Raw genomic sequence first — 15,436 nt, forward strand, 5'->3', positions numbered from 1 at the left:
ATAGTTTAAATCTTCATCACAATCGAATACTTATTTGCACTTATTCTCTAACTTTCAAAAGTCATTTTCATGTATCTTTGTTTATATCAACTTTATTTAATTCAGCCGTCTGTGTAACGTTTATTTTTTGTAGTGCTTCGATATAATGGTTCTCATCGGAATCGGATATATGTATACATTTCGATCATAATTTTGTTTATTAAGGCCAGACAAACATCGTTTCATTTTCCGGTCTGCATAAAAAGTAGGTAGAAGGAGAGGCTATACATTTTAATTTAGTTGTTTTGTAAAGTTTCCTTGTCACAATTGTCATACAAAATGTGTTGGTCAGTTAAAAGAGACAAAAGTTAGAGGTCATCAAATGCAGAGCTCTTGTGCTTAAGAAAATATGAGTTACTTGTTCCAAATATATTAACAAAATGTCGACAAGGTGATAGTTCAATGTCGGATACAGGAAACATGATTATTTGTTGGTTTGGCCTGATCTACATGTAAATTATTACATATGTAGGTATCATATAATTTGTGCATGTATTTATTTCTCATATCTTCCTTACTTTCAGCGATTTATTTAAGTTATGATGTAGTATATATATATATGTTTAATACATTGATACGAACAGTTTATGAAGCATACCATATTCAGTAACTCTTTATTTGACCGTCAATACCTTACACTAAAAGTATTTATATTAAACATAACTATACCTCAAATTAAAAGTTGTTATGTTTTTGGTTTTGTCAAAGAAATATTAATTAAACAAACTTTACACAAAACATTTTAATAACGATGCTATTTTATTATGAAACCGAATAACGTACTGCTTAACATAATTACATTTTGTATATATAACTCATAGAACACTTAACACTTACAATTTAGGAAACCTATTTTTAAAAAGCAGCCTTTATTAAACAGTTATTTTCCAACAGATCGTTGTCTGTAACACGTGTATCAACGTCGCAAAAAACCAACAACCTTAACCAACACACATTACGACATTCTAACATCATCTCGTGACATCATATCTCAGCAGGTGTCTCAGCACGCATCCTGCAGTTTTCGCGCGACGTTATCGACACTGGCCCTTAGTTTGTTGTTCTGCGCGCGCCGCTGTGAGTTCAGGTCAGTGACTGCCTTCACATGACGTCGTACACGCGTCAGCTGGGCGCAGTTCCGCTTCTGAATAGTCATAGTTATCATCATCATCACCGTTATCATCAGCAACATCATCGAAATAATTATTTATTCGTCGTTATTATCATTATAATGGCCGTAAATCAATACGAATATTTACATCGTTGTGTCGTTGTGCACATTCATGACCATGACCACTTTAAACATTACCTTTAAATTTGCTTCCTCAAATCATAATTTATTAGTAACATCAATACAGAGTACGACGATGTCACTACCATCATACACCCCAACAATGTCTACCTAACCGTGAAAGGTTTTAAGTCTGAGTTGCATGAACGTTTCAATCTTGGCGAAACAACAATGACTAATAAAAATAATGCCACACGGAACACAATAACTAATAGCTAATTTAAAAAGACATTTAAGAGCCTTGTTCCAGGAAAACTGTTCTGATTTCGTGTGCGTAAAATGTCATCACAGAGAAGCCTGTGTAGTCCGCACAGGCTTATCAGGATGGACACTTGTCCGCTTTTATCGAATTTTCGTTGAAAGGAAGTCTAATGTAAACGGAAATTGAGTTTAGTTGGACTGCACAGGCTACTATGGGACGACACTTTCTGCACATGCATTAAGCCCAGTTTTTCCAGAAAGCGTTCCCATGTCAGTTTATTCTGCGTACCTCCAGAACCTTCATAGTTTGTCGTATCTGACCTTGCTTGGCGCGCTCGTCCGCTATCTGAGAACAAAAAACATGGATATTAGGCAAGTGCATTTTTTTAGCCGACAAAACGAACAGAACAAACTGCGGAAAGCGCATACGTTCAAGATAACGTAGACAAAAACTTAATTAAAAAAATTAATCCATATGACACGGATGTACTCGCTTCTTCGTAATGTATTCGTAATTGTCACTGCTCACATAAATGAAACATTTCATGTATGTGCAAATTTACATGAGCAATTGTTCTATCTATTTTGAAATTTTATTCCGAAATGCTTTCAAGCAAAATGCGTATAAGGGTTGGAAGGAATATGCACAAACTTTAAGTATTCACTGTTACCTTTACATTTGAGCTAGTGACGCGCTGTTGCAGGCGCCATGTCATTCTGATATCTTTCGCTTACTTGGTATAAAAAATCGTTTGATTTCAGATTAAATGAGCTAAGTATAACTTAAATGCCATAAACAGACACCACACTAGATATGTTGTTAGACATCCTAATTTCGCTTACAAATTAATTTCTGGTCTGTTCAAAAGTATTGATATGACTTAAACTCTACGCAAATAAGGCAAAATTCCGATTCTTAAAACAATGTCCAGAACATAGACACACCTTTTGACGCAGGTTTTCAGCCTCGGCTTGCGTGTACCGGAGCCTCTCCTGTAGCGCCCGGACCTCCGACCGGATCTCCATAGCAACTGTACCGGTGAGGATGCGTGCTGTCTCCCCCGAGTCCTTATCTAGGGCCGCCTCTACAGACGGGCTCAGAGAATGTCGTCATGTGCCACAAGTAAAGGACCTCATGGTATACAGACTAGCAGATAATTATGAAAGCTGCGTTCTGGGAAAGCTGTGTTTAGTGCCAGTGGTTTAAGTGTCGTCCAAGATTAGACTGTGTTTAGTGCCAGTGGTTTAAGTGTCGTCCAAGATTAGACTGTGTTTAGTGCCAGTGGTTTAAGTGTCGTCCAAGATTAGACTGTGCAGACGGACAATGTGTTTAGTGCCAGTGGTTTAAGTGTCGTCCAAGATTAGACTGTGTTTAGTGCCAGTGGTTCAAGTGTCGTCCAAGATTAGACTGTGTTTAGTGCCAGTGGTTTAAGTGTCGTCCAAGATAAGACTGTGCAGACGGACAATGTGTTTAGTGCCAGTGGTTTAAGTGTCGTCCAAGATTAGACTGTGCAGACGGACAGGCTAAGCAAGAACGACATTCTCCGTATATACATGATTTTTGTTAAGCAGAGGATTCTTTTAAACGAAACAAGCCAAAATTATCGTCCATGACTAGCCTACAGGTGCAGACTGCACTGGATAGTTTGGAACACGTTCCGCGAATGCACGAAGCCTCGATTTCCAAAAGCGAGGCTCAATTATGATTCCCGATGTCCGGCGTATCGGTCCGATGTGTTAAGGAGTATGAAGAGCACAAACAAGAAAACATTAGACAAGTGACATACTTTTCGTATCAGCGCGTATATTTGTCGATCGGGCATGTTGTCGTCTTTCAAAACCGCAAGCACGCCAGAACTATATTTCAGCATCAGCAAAAATAAACGTCCGGCATTTAGTAATACTGACGCTAAATGCACTTGGCGCTATACATATATATCATTCCTAAAAATCTCAAAACGTCTTGACGCTATATAGGTTCCGATATGAAGCTGCATCCTTGCGATGCCAACACTTGCAAAAGAATAAAGAAACTAATGCTAAAAGAACCCTATAGTATGACAGGGTGTCCTTCCGGCTTTCACTATTTATTAGCAGTGTTTATATTTTGCTGTTCTGTGTAAAGATCTACACAAAAAACTATACGTGATGACCATTGTCTTTGTAAAGATCTAGGGCATCCGAGATAGGCATACGGACATACCCCCGTCACAACGGAGCTGGCCTTCTAACAGCGTTCTTACGGAGAACCTGGACGCGGCAGGATCGCCAAAGACACCAATTTGTCGTTGTTAAGACGCACGAAGGCTATATAAAAATAATATAAGATACATTAGGGCGACTTCTTTGAACATTTTGAAAGTAAACGCCGAGGCTCTACGTTTTTTTTCGGCTAGAACGCCGTAGAAAAATCTGAGAACGCCTTGGATGCAGAATCGACGCACTAAAATCGCTTAGGTCGCAGTAGTGTTGCAGATAACACGCAACGATTTTAGTGGAACGACGTAACGTCGTCGACGATCATTTTGGCAAAATTGTTTGAGGAGCGACCGATACCGCACCTGTTATATTATAACGTCATTGTCAAGAAAAATCCTGATCGGCCCTGATGGCATCTGTCTTTCACTTATCCTTGTATACGGAAAGCTTTCTTATAGTGAGTGATGAGTGTTTTCTGAGCCATTCCGCTTCATATTATTTCATTCCAGTTGCTCCTGAACAGCTTTCATTTGTTGACCTCTGATGCGCTTTCTATACCTTAAGCACTGCTAGCAGACTGCGAGTACGCCCCAGAGCCACTGGAGCAACGTCGGTGTCATGACTTCCCTGCCCTTACACTTGGTCGTAACGTTTAGCAAGTGAATCTAATAATAACCAAATGATGTCTTTACGTTTTGATTAACTTTTAAAGCATAGATATTAGTGCAAAGTCCTACAAACAATCAGCGTTTTTAGTGTTGGCGCAGTGCAAATGAAAGATCGCAGTAGAAACGCCGAGAATATAATGTGGACTTTGAACATTCGCCGATGGACGCCGCATGAACGAAGAGGTAACGGAGTATAAAAACAGTGAACATTGTCAGAATGTAGTGCTGAGAAGACCGCGTACACGCGGAGCAAACAGATAGCAGGACCTCCGGACTGATGATAGGCGCGATTCGGCGTTCTTACTTCGACAATGGGCGTTTTCCAAAACAGAGTGTCATGGTTGTTGAGATATCGTTATTCTGGCTTGACGGGGGTATCAGAAATGGTTGGAGTGGTTGGACATAACTGTTTGTACATTAAGCGTTTTGGTTTGTACGCACGCCTCGCCTTAGCGTCCCGGGGTTAATACCCACTTTAAGACGCCAAAACAGTTGCTAAATCCCATGTGATTTACTTTTTTATTAATTTTACAGGCGAACAGTGATTGCCATTAAAAAAAAAATTGTTGACCATATAAGAACTAGAGTAAAGGTTCCACAATTTAAAATGCTGGATTCACAATATTGAAACGACCCATACTTAATTCGGAATTCATGATTTATATTTCGTTATTCATTAACCATTTAAAACTTCGTTAAACAACGTAACCACTTAACATGACATTAAACACACACACACACATATACCATAAAAATGCCTGGTCTATGATGGTCAATGTTAAATATGCGTGCATTTTGGATAAAATATTTATATTATTATTTTATAAAATCGAGCATGCTCACGTACTTCTGAGTCTTAACTTGTCTAAATCCTCTTTCGCCTGTTGAAGTTCTCGAAAAACAGGTGAATGCAGTTTCTCATACTCGTCCACTTCATGCGCATGCGCAGACATTTTCTCACACTGTGCACGCAACTTCCTTAAATTTAATAATTATCAGGCATTAAATGTGTTATAATAAGCCCATTTAGCGACCTCCTATCTTAAAACAAGTGTTGAACCCGATGTACAAGGTATTTATTCATAAGGAACATAGAGATACTACAAAAATGTTGCGTCCTTTTGAAAACGCGGGCGTTTTTTTAAATAAATAAAAAACCGAACCATTTTCAAAAAGACCCGCTTGTGACATCGATGATCGAATGCATATTGTTCGTTAGGTTTTCGGTGACTGACCTGATTTCAAGTTCGGTCTCCTCTTCCGCCAATTCGACTTGCAGCTGCTGATTAATCCGGGCTTTAACCAGCGCCGTGATTTCTAAAACACAGCACTGCCTTTCACCGTTACATATGTTACCCTACCCCCAATACAATTGGACCGTTACATACGTAAAACAAAACAAAAACATTTGGACACAAGTTGCGTTTGGCCAATGATGCATAATGGAAACACATTTTTACGTATTTTTAAAAATCAAAATGGCAAGATACCGCATGTTAAGTATGAAAAAACACGAAGTAAACTACGATGTCACTTAGTTTCCGATTCAAAGTCTCAATATGGTCTTTTTTTAAATCGCTAAATATATTCTACACGCATTACTACAAGAAGTGGTATTATAATTGGTGTGTGAATACGGTCTAGTGTTGAATGCATATGAAGTAATAATCTGTACGATTAAACACGAAACCTGAATCCAACTGTTTGATTCGCTGGTTCGTTTCCATGATCCATTCTTCCTTCATAAACATCTTGTTACGCACGCAGCCAACTTCCGCTTCTATGTCTGCATTCCGCTCCGCCACTAAATGAACATTAAAACAACGATACTCAATAAGACAGCATTGACGATTCTAGACAGACACAATTATAATTAATCACACAAATTAACATATTTTTACGACGATTTTGGATAAAAAAATGCAAATAAGTCCAGGGTTGTCAAAAGGTTATTAAACACTGTCTTATTTGTTCATGTCGAAATAATAACAATCATAAATCACAGTTTGCAAACAGCAGTAACAGAATCATGAGCAATGAAAATACACATGATAAACAAACCACTGTATCTAAGCGTTTTTTAAATATGTAAACAAGAACAACAACATTAACAACAACACATCCGCTTGCGATTCTAGAAATAGGCAAATGCTATTTCTTAAGCTTAACTGAAAACTTGATAATTACTATACCTTCAGCCAGCTTTGCCTGAAAGACGTTTGGATGCACAAATTAGAATTGGAATAAAAAAAATATATATCAATCGAGCATTATACTTAGATTAAAGTCAAATAAATGCACAAAGTAAAAAGTTGACGATATATAAAGTATATAAAGATAAAGAACCGAGAACATGTATGAATCTTTTACTGAGAAAAGATATTTACCCCGGAATGTCAAAAATATATAAAATCCGTTCTTTGGTTTGCCTTGACGCTAAATTGAGACAACTTTTAACGTGCTTTAGTATCACTTACCGAGAGCCTTGTTTCTAAACAAGGAACAGTTTGTCACGTGTAGCTTGTCTGAACTAAGAACCAAGTCGGCAGTAAGTACCGTGTATCTGACGTACAGTTATATGTCAATTAGAGATTCTGATCCAAGTATTGCGAGTATGAACTAACAATTATGAGTCTGAACCACGTTCCGCATGACTAAACTAAGCACACGGAGTCTGAAATAAGAGGCGACCATATGAGCTACGTTCAGACATCTGAACTAAGTATCGGGATTCTGAACTAAAGACAAGTCTGAGTTTGGTATCTCTGGAAATACCGCTAAGTACCGAGTCTGAAATAATAACCCGGAATCTGAAATAAGTATCGCACGTCTAAAACAACAGGGCTGAAATGAATACCGCATGTATGAATATAGTTGCGTGAGTTCGAAACAAGTACCGTGAGTTTGAAGCAAGTACCGCGAGTTTGAAGCAATTACCGTGAGATAGAAGCAAGTACCGTGAGTTTGAAGCAAGTACCGTAAGTTGGAAGCAAGTCCCGTGAGTTCGAAGCAAGTACCGTTCGTTTGAAGCAAGTACCTTGACTTTGAAGCAAGTACCGTGAGTTTGAAGCAAGTACCACGAGTTTGAAGCAAGTACCGCAAGTTTGAAGCAAGAAGCGTGAGTTTGAAGAAATTACCATGATTTTGAAGCAAGTACCGTGAGTTCGAAGCAAGAAGTGTGAGTTCGAAGCAAGTACCGTGAGTTCGAAATAAGTACCGTGATTTTGAAGCAAGCACCTTGAGTTAGAAGCAAGTACTGCGAGTTTGAAGCAATTACGCGAGTTTGAGGAAAGTACCGTGAATTTGAAGCAAGTAATGCGAGCTTGAAGTAAGTACCGTGAGTTTGAAGCAAGTACTGCGAGTTTGAAGTAATTACGTGAGTTTGAGGAAAGTACTTTGAATTCGATACAAATACCGCGTGTTTGAAGCAATTACCTTGAGTTTAAAGCAAGTACTGTGAGTTTGAAGCAAGTACCGCGAGTTTGAAGCAATTACCGTGAGTTTATAGCACGTTTCGTGAGTTTGAAGCAAGTACCGTGAGTTGAAAGCAAGCACCATAAGCTTGAACCTGCAACCTGAACTATGAACCGGAAGTCTTATTTAAGAAGCATCAGTATGAACAAAGAACCTTACACGGAATAAAGAGTGGAGCGAGCCTGAACTTAATGCCATTTATCAATATAATCTTTATATGTTTCTAAGCGTTTTGTAATGTGTTTGAGTTCCGTTCCATGTATCGACATATCTGTTATTACCCTGCACAGATCTAGCAGCTCTTTCTGCCTATTGATTTCCTTGCTGCTCATGCGCTGTACGGCGTAAACCTCGGAGAACACCGCCGGCAGGTCGCTCATCGCCTGGTCCGCATGGCGGGATTCGAACTCACGCGCACTCATTACACCTGGGTTTATTGTCATCAACATGTTATAAAAGATTTTATGTGCATCGTATAGATCATGTGCATTGTATATGAATTGGTACTAATAAAATAAAATGATTTAAACACGTTTGTTTGTAATTATTTTTCCGTAGAACCGACAGTTTAAAGTAAGGAAACAGTGCATGAACAACGTTTCATGCGATGCCTTAAATAATTCAACTACAGAGGTTCGTTTTATGATAAACTAAAACTAAAAATATCTATGTATGAGTACCTTGATTGTCTTCGTGACTCACTTTTACTGACTTGAAAATAAGTAGTTTGACGTGTTCAATTATATCGATTTTACAATTAGAAGCAAATTCTGTGGCTGGAATAGTAATTTGAACATGCATATCTATATGAATCATCGTAATACTTCATCAAAACGGATCTAGTTTGCAGTTATACCATATTGTTGCAGATTTATCTCAAACAGCAACACATTCATCAAAACACAGTATGGGACCCATTCAAATACAAAACTTAATACTTATAAATCAAACACATAAATATGTTCCTGAGCCCCGTGAAGGCAATTTTACTTGTTCACGTATCGATCTCAACCATTAGATGGAATTAAATATGAAAATGATGAACATATGTATGGTAATTAACGTAAATGTTGTATGAGGAAAACCACTTACAATTAGTATGTGGCTTTCCGGGTACATTGTCATAATGACCCACTATAGGGAAACTCAGACGCATCGGTCTAGGCGGACTGAAATGGACGAAAACTAGAATCAAGACGTATTCTGTACTATCCAAATTGACATTTAAAATAACGTTAATTGAAAGCGAAGCACTTTGCTATTATCTTGACAATACATATACTTGTCAAATTTACACGATTTGATCTCGATCTGTTTCTAGTTCCTTGTGTTGGGAATACAAAATCAAAAATTCTGTTTCTAGTGCTTACGGACCTTTTTAGTGCCAAGTTAGCCTTGGGCAACCGGAAACCGGGGCATACTGATACTTTTAATATAAATAGCAACAACAATCACTTACGTTACACAAATTGAATCATCGTTAAAAAGGCGTATGCAGTTTTAAATCGTTCAAAGTGTGCGTTGTCAATTAATTTGCTTATCATTACAATACAAATAACTTTAAAAGCTTTAAAGAGTACCCAAGAAGTTTTAATTTTGATTTGTTGTTTTAGATAGAATCAGTTTAAACTGTTTTGGTCACCTTAAAGCCTATTCAACTTGTTAAGGCTTAAAGCGAGTTTAACATATCCCCAACATTCCAAATCAATTTGATTTTCCCAGCATTCATAAAGGTTGAATGTTTTAACTCATTGACATACACAAGTATTATATAAAATGTTTAAACAAATTCCTGTGATTATATTTGTCGTAGTTGATCTTACCTTATTTTGGATTGAGGTGCATCGGATCTAGTAAAAGATCTTATATAAAAACTTCAGAAACGTCACCAATGTTTGCTTTAGTATCATACGGTACCCTCGTATCGAGAGTGTCCTTGCATTTTGTTTACATTTAGAACAAGGCACTCAAAATGACGTTATACGCTTGCGCTTCGAGTATTTTGCTCCACTACGCTTGTAAATAAATACGAACACAACTAAAATGAGGAAAAACAGGTATTATTGCATTTCAAAATGCTACTTCAACTAAAATAATAAAAATGTATTCATATTCCATGCATTGATTGGTCATCTTCATTTAATTTCCACATAAATTGCAAAGTAAAGCAGACACTTGAGCACTTGTATGTGCCCATGTTTCTCAGAAGAAGAATGCCCAATAGAATTCAGAGGTGGTAGTCACGTGACAAACAAGATGGCGACGTCCATGCCCAGGCAGGTATTTTTCGTCGTTTTATACCCTTTTTTTACTGTATTTTTGTTTTATTCCGCTAACTTTCCAGCCATATTAGAAAGAAAGTTACTGACTTTTATTTCTTAGTAATATTCGCTCTATATCTCGACATTACTCAGTGCAAAATTTCTTAGCGGGATGACCTAATTAGGGCCCCACTAAGAAAATTTGCATCGAGTAAAGTCGAGATATATTGCGAATTTAAATACGAAATAACCGCTTATCACCTTTTTACTGATATGGCTGAAAAGTGAGCGTCATTTGAAAATAAACATAACTAATAAAGGGTATAAAACGGCGAAAAATAACTGTCTCGGTATGGACGTCGCCATCTTGACTATCACGTGATTACCCCCTCTGAGAACTGAACTGAAACTTGTTAAATCTTAAATAAAAGTTATAAAAAAAGTTAAATTACTGGTTAAGTTTACAAAAAAATGTTCAGTGAAATAATTTTTTAATTTTAGTTTGCCAATAGAAATTGACTACTTTCCTTTTCCGGTGTGAGGTCTCGATACGAGATCACCACGCGATTAGTGAATGCTATGGCAGGTGTGTATGGAACTATCGGCTTTGTTTGGTTAATCACGCTGTTAATTTATAAATTTGATCTGCATTGCATGGGAATTAAAAGCATCATTAAAGGTAAATCGTTTATTGTTGCAATGTTTGAATACATTCAGAAATTGTTACCCGTTTTCTTAACCGATCGATACGCGGTCATCGAATAATAACAATATCTGGGTACTTAATAGCAAACAAGTTATAATTGATGCAAGCAGCAAAACAATGCGACCATTTGAAATATTAAACATAGCATATATTTGTGCATGTATGTTATATGAAATATTTCACATCAGACATTTACATTTTGATTTTAATGACGTCAAACATGCTCACGTTTTTCCCACTTAAGAAATGTGTAACCAAATAATAATGTAAATTGATATTCGGACATTTATTTTTTTGAATATTCGAGATATATTGGTACAGAGGCGTCAAAGTTCAGGATTATTCCTGAAATCAGGATTTTGGCCATTAAGGACCAATTATGATTTTGATATAAATCAGGGGATTTTTTTTCTGGAATTTTAAGCTTATTGTCACAAAATGTCATCTTAAACACAAATTATTTTACTTTGACATATTGTTTACACAGTTAGATACAATAGTAAACAAAGTTACATGAATTATTAACCCTTTTTTGCTCTGGCCCCAAAACGAAAGGCCTATTTTCAGGATTTTAGATTTTGGTCAATTGTGGTATCTCTTATTGTAAAACAGAAATATTTTTTGTTCAGCAACGCAGTAGCTTTAGGGGTAAAAGCCCGCGAAGCGGGCGTTGACCGTTCATACATATGGAAATTTAGACATAAAATTACATAAGAATACCACATATGGATGCGTCTCAAAAAAATAAAAGCCACGCGACATATATTTTCGCGATGCTATTTATGTCCTTGAAGAAATAAAAAACACTTTGACATATGCTAAATCCGTTACCTTTAGATTTTCGTACCACAGTTTTACAAAAAAAAAATTCCAGATTCGAAATCAACAAAAAACAAGACATTTATAAATTGTCTGCATTATTGATAAGATTTTAAGATATTTGGTGGTTTTCCGTCTGTAGAAGCTGATCTGCCAAGGCAAGAGCTGGGCATCACACAAGCCATTCTATCCAGCAAAACCAGGAAAACACATACCTGAGCAAAACTGACATTTTTGGTTTACAGAAATCAACAAAGGAGGGATTCCTGAATTATCAAAGTTTCCAAGCTACACACACAGTTATTATCTGTGGTGATCTTTATTGGTTCTGTTGGTTTACTTGGATGGGACATGTGTGAACTTTTATAGAACTTTAATAAGTCTATATCTGTCTATCTAAAAACAAAAATCAGCTATGGTATAATAAGATCAGATGTGCAAACAATGTCAAAGGGTTGTTAAATTAACAATTTGAAGGCAATTACGCTGAAAAAATATGAAAGTTCCCATGAAAATTTAGTCTGTATATCGACAAGTGTCTGCCAATAAATGTCAAACTAGTAATACAAAACTTACCACAAGTATGTAAAAGCACTAAGTACCTGTTGTAATCATTTTTAGTAAAATAGTGTAATTCTAAACAGTAGCAAATAGCTAGCTTGTTTAGTACATGCATCATGCAATTAATATGATTTCCTTTATATTGTGTAATTAATAAATTGGTTGTTACTTGTTAATCCATGATAAATGTTTTATGGCTAGTACAAAACCAGCATTGATAATTTTGTAAAAGGTAATAAAAACACCACTTTGTAATTTCATATACGTAAATATTCATGAACTGTACGTTGATGACAGTGTTTTAGTATTATTTTGTAACTATTATTATTCATGTGCAAATAAATGATGTGAAGTGTTTTGTATCTCCACACAATACCACATACCTTTTTATATATGTACTGTGTTATGTGTTATTTGAATGTTTAAATAAAAAATGTATGGATGATATAACATGATGCATTCTTATATTTGCATTCAAATTGTAACTATAGAGCTAAGTGTATGCAGTTTATACTGTGATTTAAGAATTGCTACAAAATGGCTAGTTTTTTAGAGGCGACAAAATTCAAACTATTCAACAATAGTTTGCGAAAGAAAATTAGAAACCTGCCAGATACCTGTATTTATTAAATATTTTAATTGCGAAACAAGTATGTTGTTATGCTGTTACACATAATTATACATTGATAATAAATAAGAAGACAATTAGCGGTGTTAACGTTTCCCAACAGTAGAAATCATTCTTCTGATGAAGTCAGTGGTATACAGACAAAAGCTCCAGGTATGGCTTGAAATACGTAGTGTGTGATATTTGAGAGTCTAAAACTTATTGGAATTTAAAAAAATTCTGTCAAATTTGTCAATCAAAATTGATTTGACATATCACATGATTTTGATTATGTTAAATCAGTGTACTGTATGCTAAATTCAACTGCTTTAGCACGCTGTCAAGTTGATTGAAACATTTGATGAAACAAACTGTTTCCGGGGTAGGACCAGTACTAAGTGTCTATACATGTATGACGTACCATGACGTCGAAAGTCTACAAGACCTACTAGGTAGAACGAGAAATGTACTTCGACGTACAATTTTCACCGACCCTTGAGTGTTAGCCAATCAGAAGAAACCTTACATCTGTTGCTTTTAGAGATATTTGAAATTGAACATTATTATTATTATTACTTATACCAAATTATGCGACTATCGACCGCTTACTCATAGATATTGTGCGTATTTATTGACCTGGCGTGGCAAAAGTAATATCTGACTTATGCAAGTTATGGTTTTTACAAAATACGACCAATGGGGAGGTTATTATACATTATTTATCCCGTTAATGTTTGGTAACTGTTTGGTTACCGTTGAGAATTTCCTACACAGTAATGCGCTGGACGCTCGTGATACTCCGCCCCGCATGAATAAATACGCACAATATGCTGAATAATTTTAATTTTAAAAAGGTAACAATTGAATCTTTTTCAAATTTGTATATATTCTATTTTAATGCATTAAATACTTGTAACTAACTTCTATGTGTTTTTTTTGCCATTCTGATATTTTTATTCATTTTGTCCTTAATTAAAAAAGAGATTTAAAACATTTATTATGAATAAATCTGAAGGAAAAGCGGCTCAAAAGACAAGTCTTTTGATTGGCTGATCAGAAAATGTGTACGTCGAAGTACAAAAATGTATGTCTAAGTTCAAATTGTACTTTGACGTACAAACATATACTTTGAAGTGTATTTTATATTTGTGTGTCGACGTACAATTGTTGTACTTCGACGTACATTTTTCTTTTTACCTAGTAGGTCTTCTTGACTTTCAACCCAAATGGTCTTTAGGGTTATCTGAAGAATGCTCCCACTTAAAGGGATCAATACAGAGACCTCCCAGTGACTAAGCCAGTTAGCAGACACCCCATTCATTATACCACAGCCACGGAACCAGCTTTAAATTCCTGTGGATAGAAAACAACAAAAAATATAAGATGCTAGATCTTTAAGCTAGGAACATGTTACTCGTTTTAAGATTGATTTTTTAAGATGCATTACTTAATTATTGCAACAATTATAATATTTTGAACACAATCATGTCCATATATTTATTAAAAATACATGGTTATCAAAAAGATTTAAAAAGCTTTTGCCTGTAAACCAGGTAGCACCTATAATCATAATATTTCTATGTGATAACAAATCAATTTGTATCATCCAATCGAGTCACAATTCTTAACTACATGTAGTGGTACGCACGATGACAAGGAGGCATTGTAGATAATTAAAATAATATAATGTTAACACTCCCGAGTCCATTTCCTGGGAAAAAACAAGTACTAGGTGTCTATGGGGGAGATAATGAGAACGCTCCCCGAGTAGGGAGCGAACACACAAACTGCCGATCGCTAGGCGGACACCTCATCCACTACACCACCTCGACCTTATTTAGTTTAAACCTATTTATTTAAGCTCGATTGCATCGAAAGCCTAAGGCTTATATAAACGCTCTCGAGACCTTATTTGAGAATACAATCAGAACAAAGCCATATATAGATAACACATATTTATAGTGAACATATTATTTTGTCAAGCCTAATATGGTTTTTGTGTAACCTTATTAATTGTCCAAAAATTCGACGAGATTTCGCTTCTTTAGTTCTTAACAAAGTTTGTCCGAAACAAAGTATGTCCGAAAGAGTTGGTATCTGAAATATGTTCTTTTTGGCACAGCTTGAATCATACGTCTAGATAAATTTACTACTTTCTGTATACTGTTAGTTATTGTCGAACTGTCAAAAAGATTTATTTATTTAAGATCACGAAGTTAATAAAAAATATCGTACCTTACTAACGGCGAAAGATTCATCGTCTGTAAAAATAAATAGGTTACTATACACTATATTCATACATATTCCAAAATTATGTGATCATTGGTGCGACCTAATTTACGGTCAAAAGTTTAAAAGTTATTTACAACTAACAATAATTTAACAAGTACATTTACAATTATACTCACTACTCATCCTTGCAGGCTGCACATTTTGCTCTGGGAAGTCGATTATTGGCCCCACAGGAGGGAGGCCCATATTATAATTTTATTTTTTTATTTTTTATATGCTATACTATTATAGACGATGCATTTATTTGTAATTATATACTCTGCATCAAAGTTGCTTAAAGTTGAAGTCCAAATACTATTTCAATAAAAAAATTACTAA

The 15,436-nt window shown here is 35.9% G+C and overlaps 1 protein-coding gene across 3 annotated transcripts; it reads right to left on the reverse strand.

Annotated features, from left to right (window-relative positions):
- Positions 1–774: 774 nt before the first annotated feature.
- Positions 775–15,138, reverse strand: LOC127878007 (uncharacterized). 3 transcript variants are annotated; one of them, XM_052424363.1, is made up of 11 exons: positions 15,062–15,094; positions 14,153–14,179; positions 8,965–9,041; positions 8,154–8,299; positions 6,591–6,606; positions 6,089–6,202; positions 5,634–5,715; positions 5,246–5,376; positions 2,477–2,616; positions 1,821–1,877; positions 775–1,183 (listed from the first exon to the last, which is right to left on the reverse strand). In XM_052424363.1, the coding sequence occupies exons 1-11, from the start codon at positions 15,082–15,084 to the stop codon at positions 1,043–1,045; spliced, it is 954 nt and encodes a 317-aa protein (XP_052280323.1). In that variant the 5' UTR covers positions 15,085–15,094; the 3' UTR covers positions 775–1,042. The 3 variants fall into 3 exon arrangements, with proteins under 3 accessions (XP_052280323.1, XP_052280325.1, XP_052280324.1); XM_052424365.1 differs by lacking the exon at positions 14,153–14,179 and having other exon boundaries at positions 15,062–15,138; XM_052424364.1 differs by lacking the exon at positions 15,062–15,094 and having other exon boundaries at positions 14,109–14,179.
- Between the last annotated feature and the right edge of the window lie 298 nt (positions 15,139–15,436).

This window comes from Dreissena polymorpha, chromosome 4 (genome assembly GCF_020536995.1).
Source record: "Dreissena polymorpha isolate Duluth1 chromosome 4, UMN_Dpol_1.0, whole genome shotgun sequence".
NCBI classification, from domain to species: domain Eukaryota; kingdom Metazoa; phylum Mollusca; class Bivalvia; order Myida; family Dreissenidae; genus Dreissena; species Dreissena polymorpha.

What these genes read in the sequence shown, in the direction of transcription:
- LOC127878007 (XM_052424363.1), bottom strand. Translation starts at nt 15,084, where the DNA reads ATGAATCTTTCGCCGTTAGTAAG. An exon ending in AATCTTTCGCCGTTAGTAAG is followed by an intron (nt 14,180 to 15,061) that starts GTACGATATTTT and finishes TTCTATCCACAG; the next exon opens with GAATTTAAAGCTGGTTCCGT. An exon ending in AATCAAACAGTTGGATTCAG is followed by an intron (nt 5,716 to 6,088) that starts GTTTCGTGTTTA and finishes GCTGTGTTTTAG; the next exon opens with AAATCACGGCGCTGGTTAAA.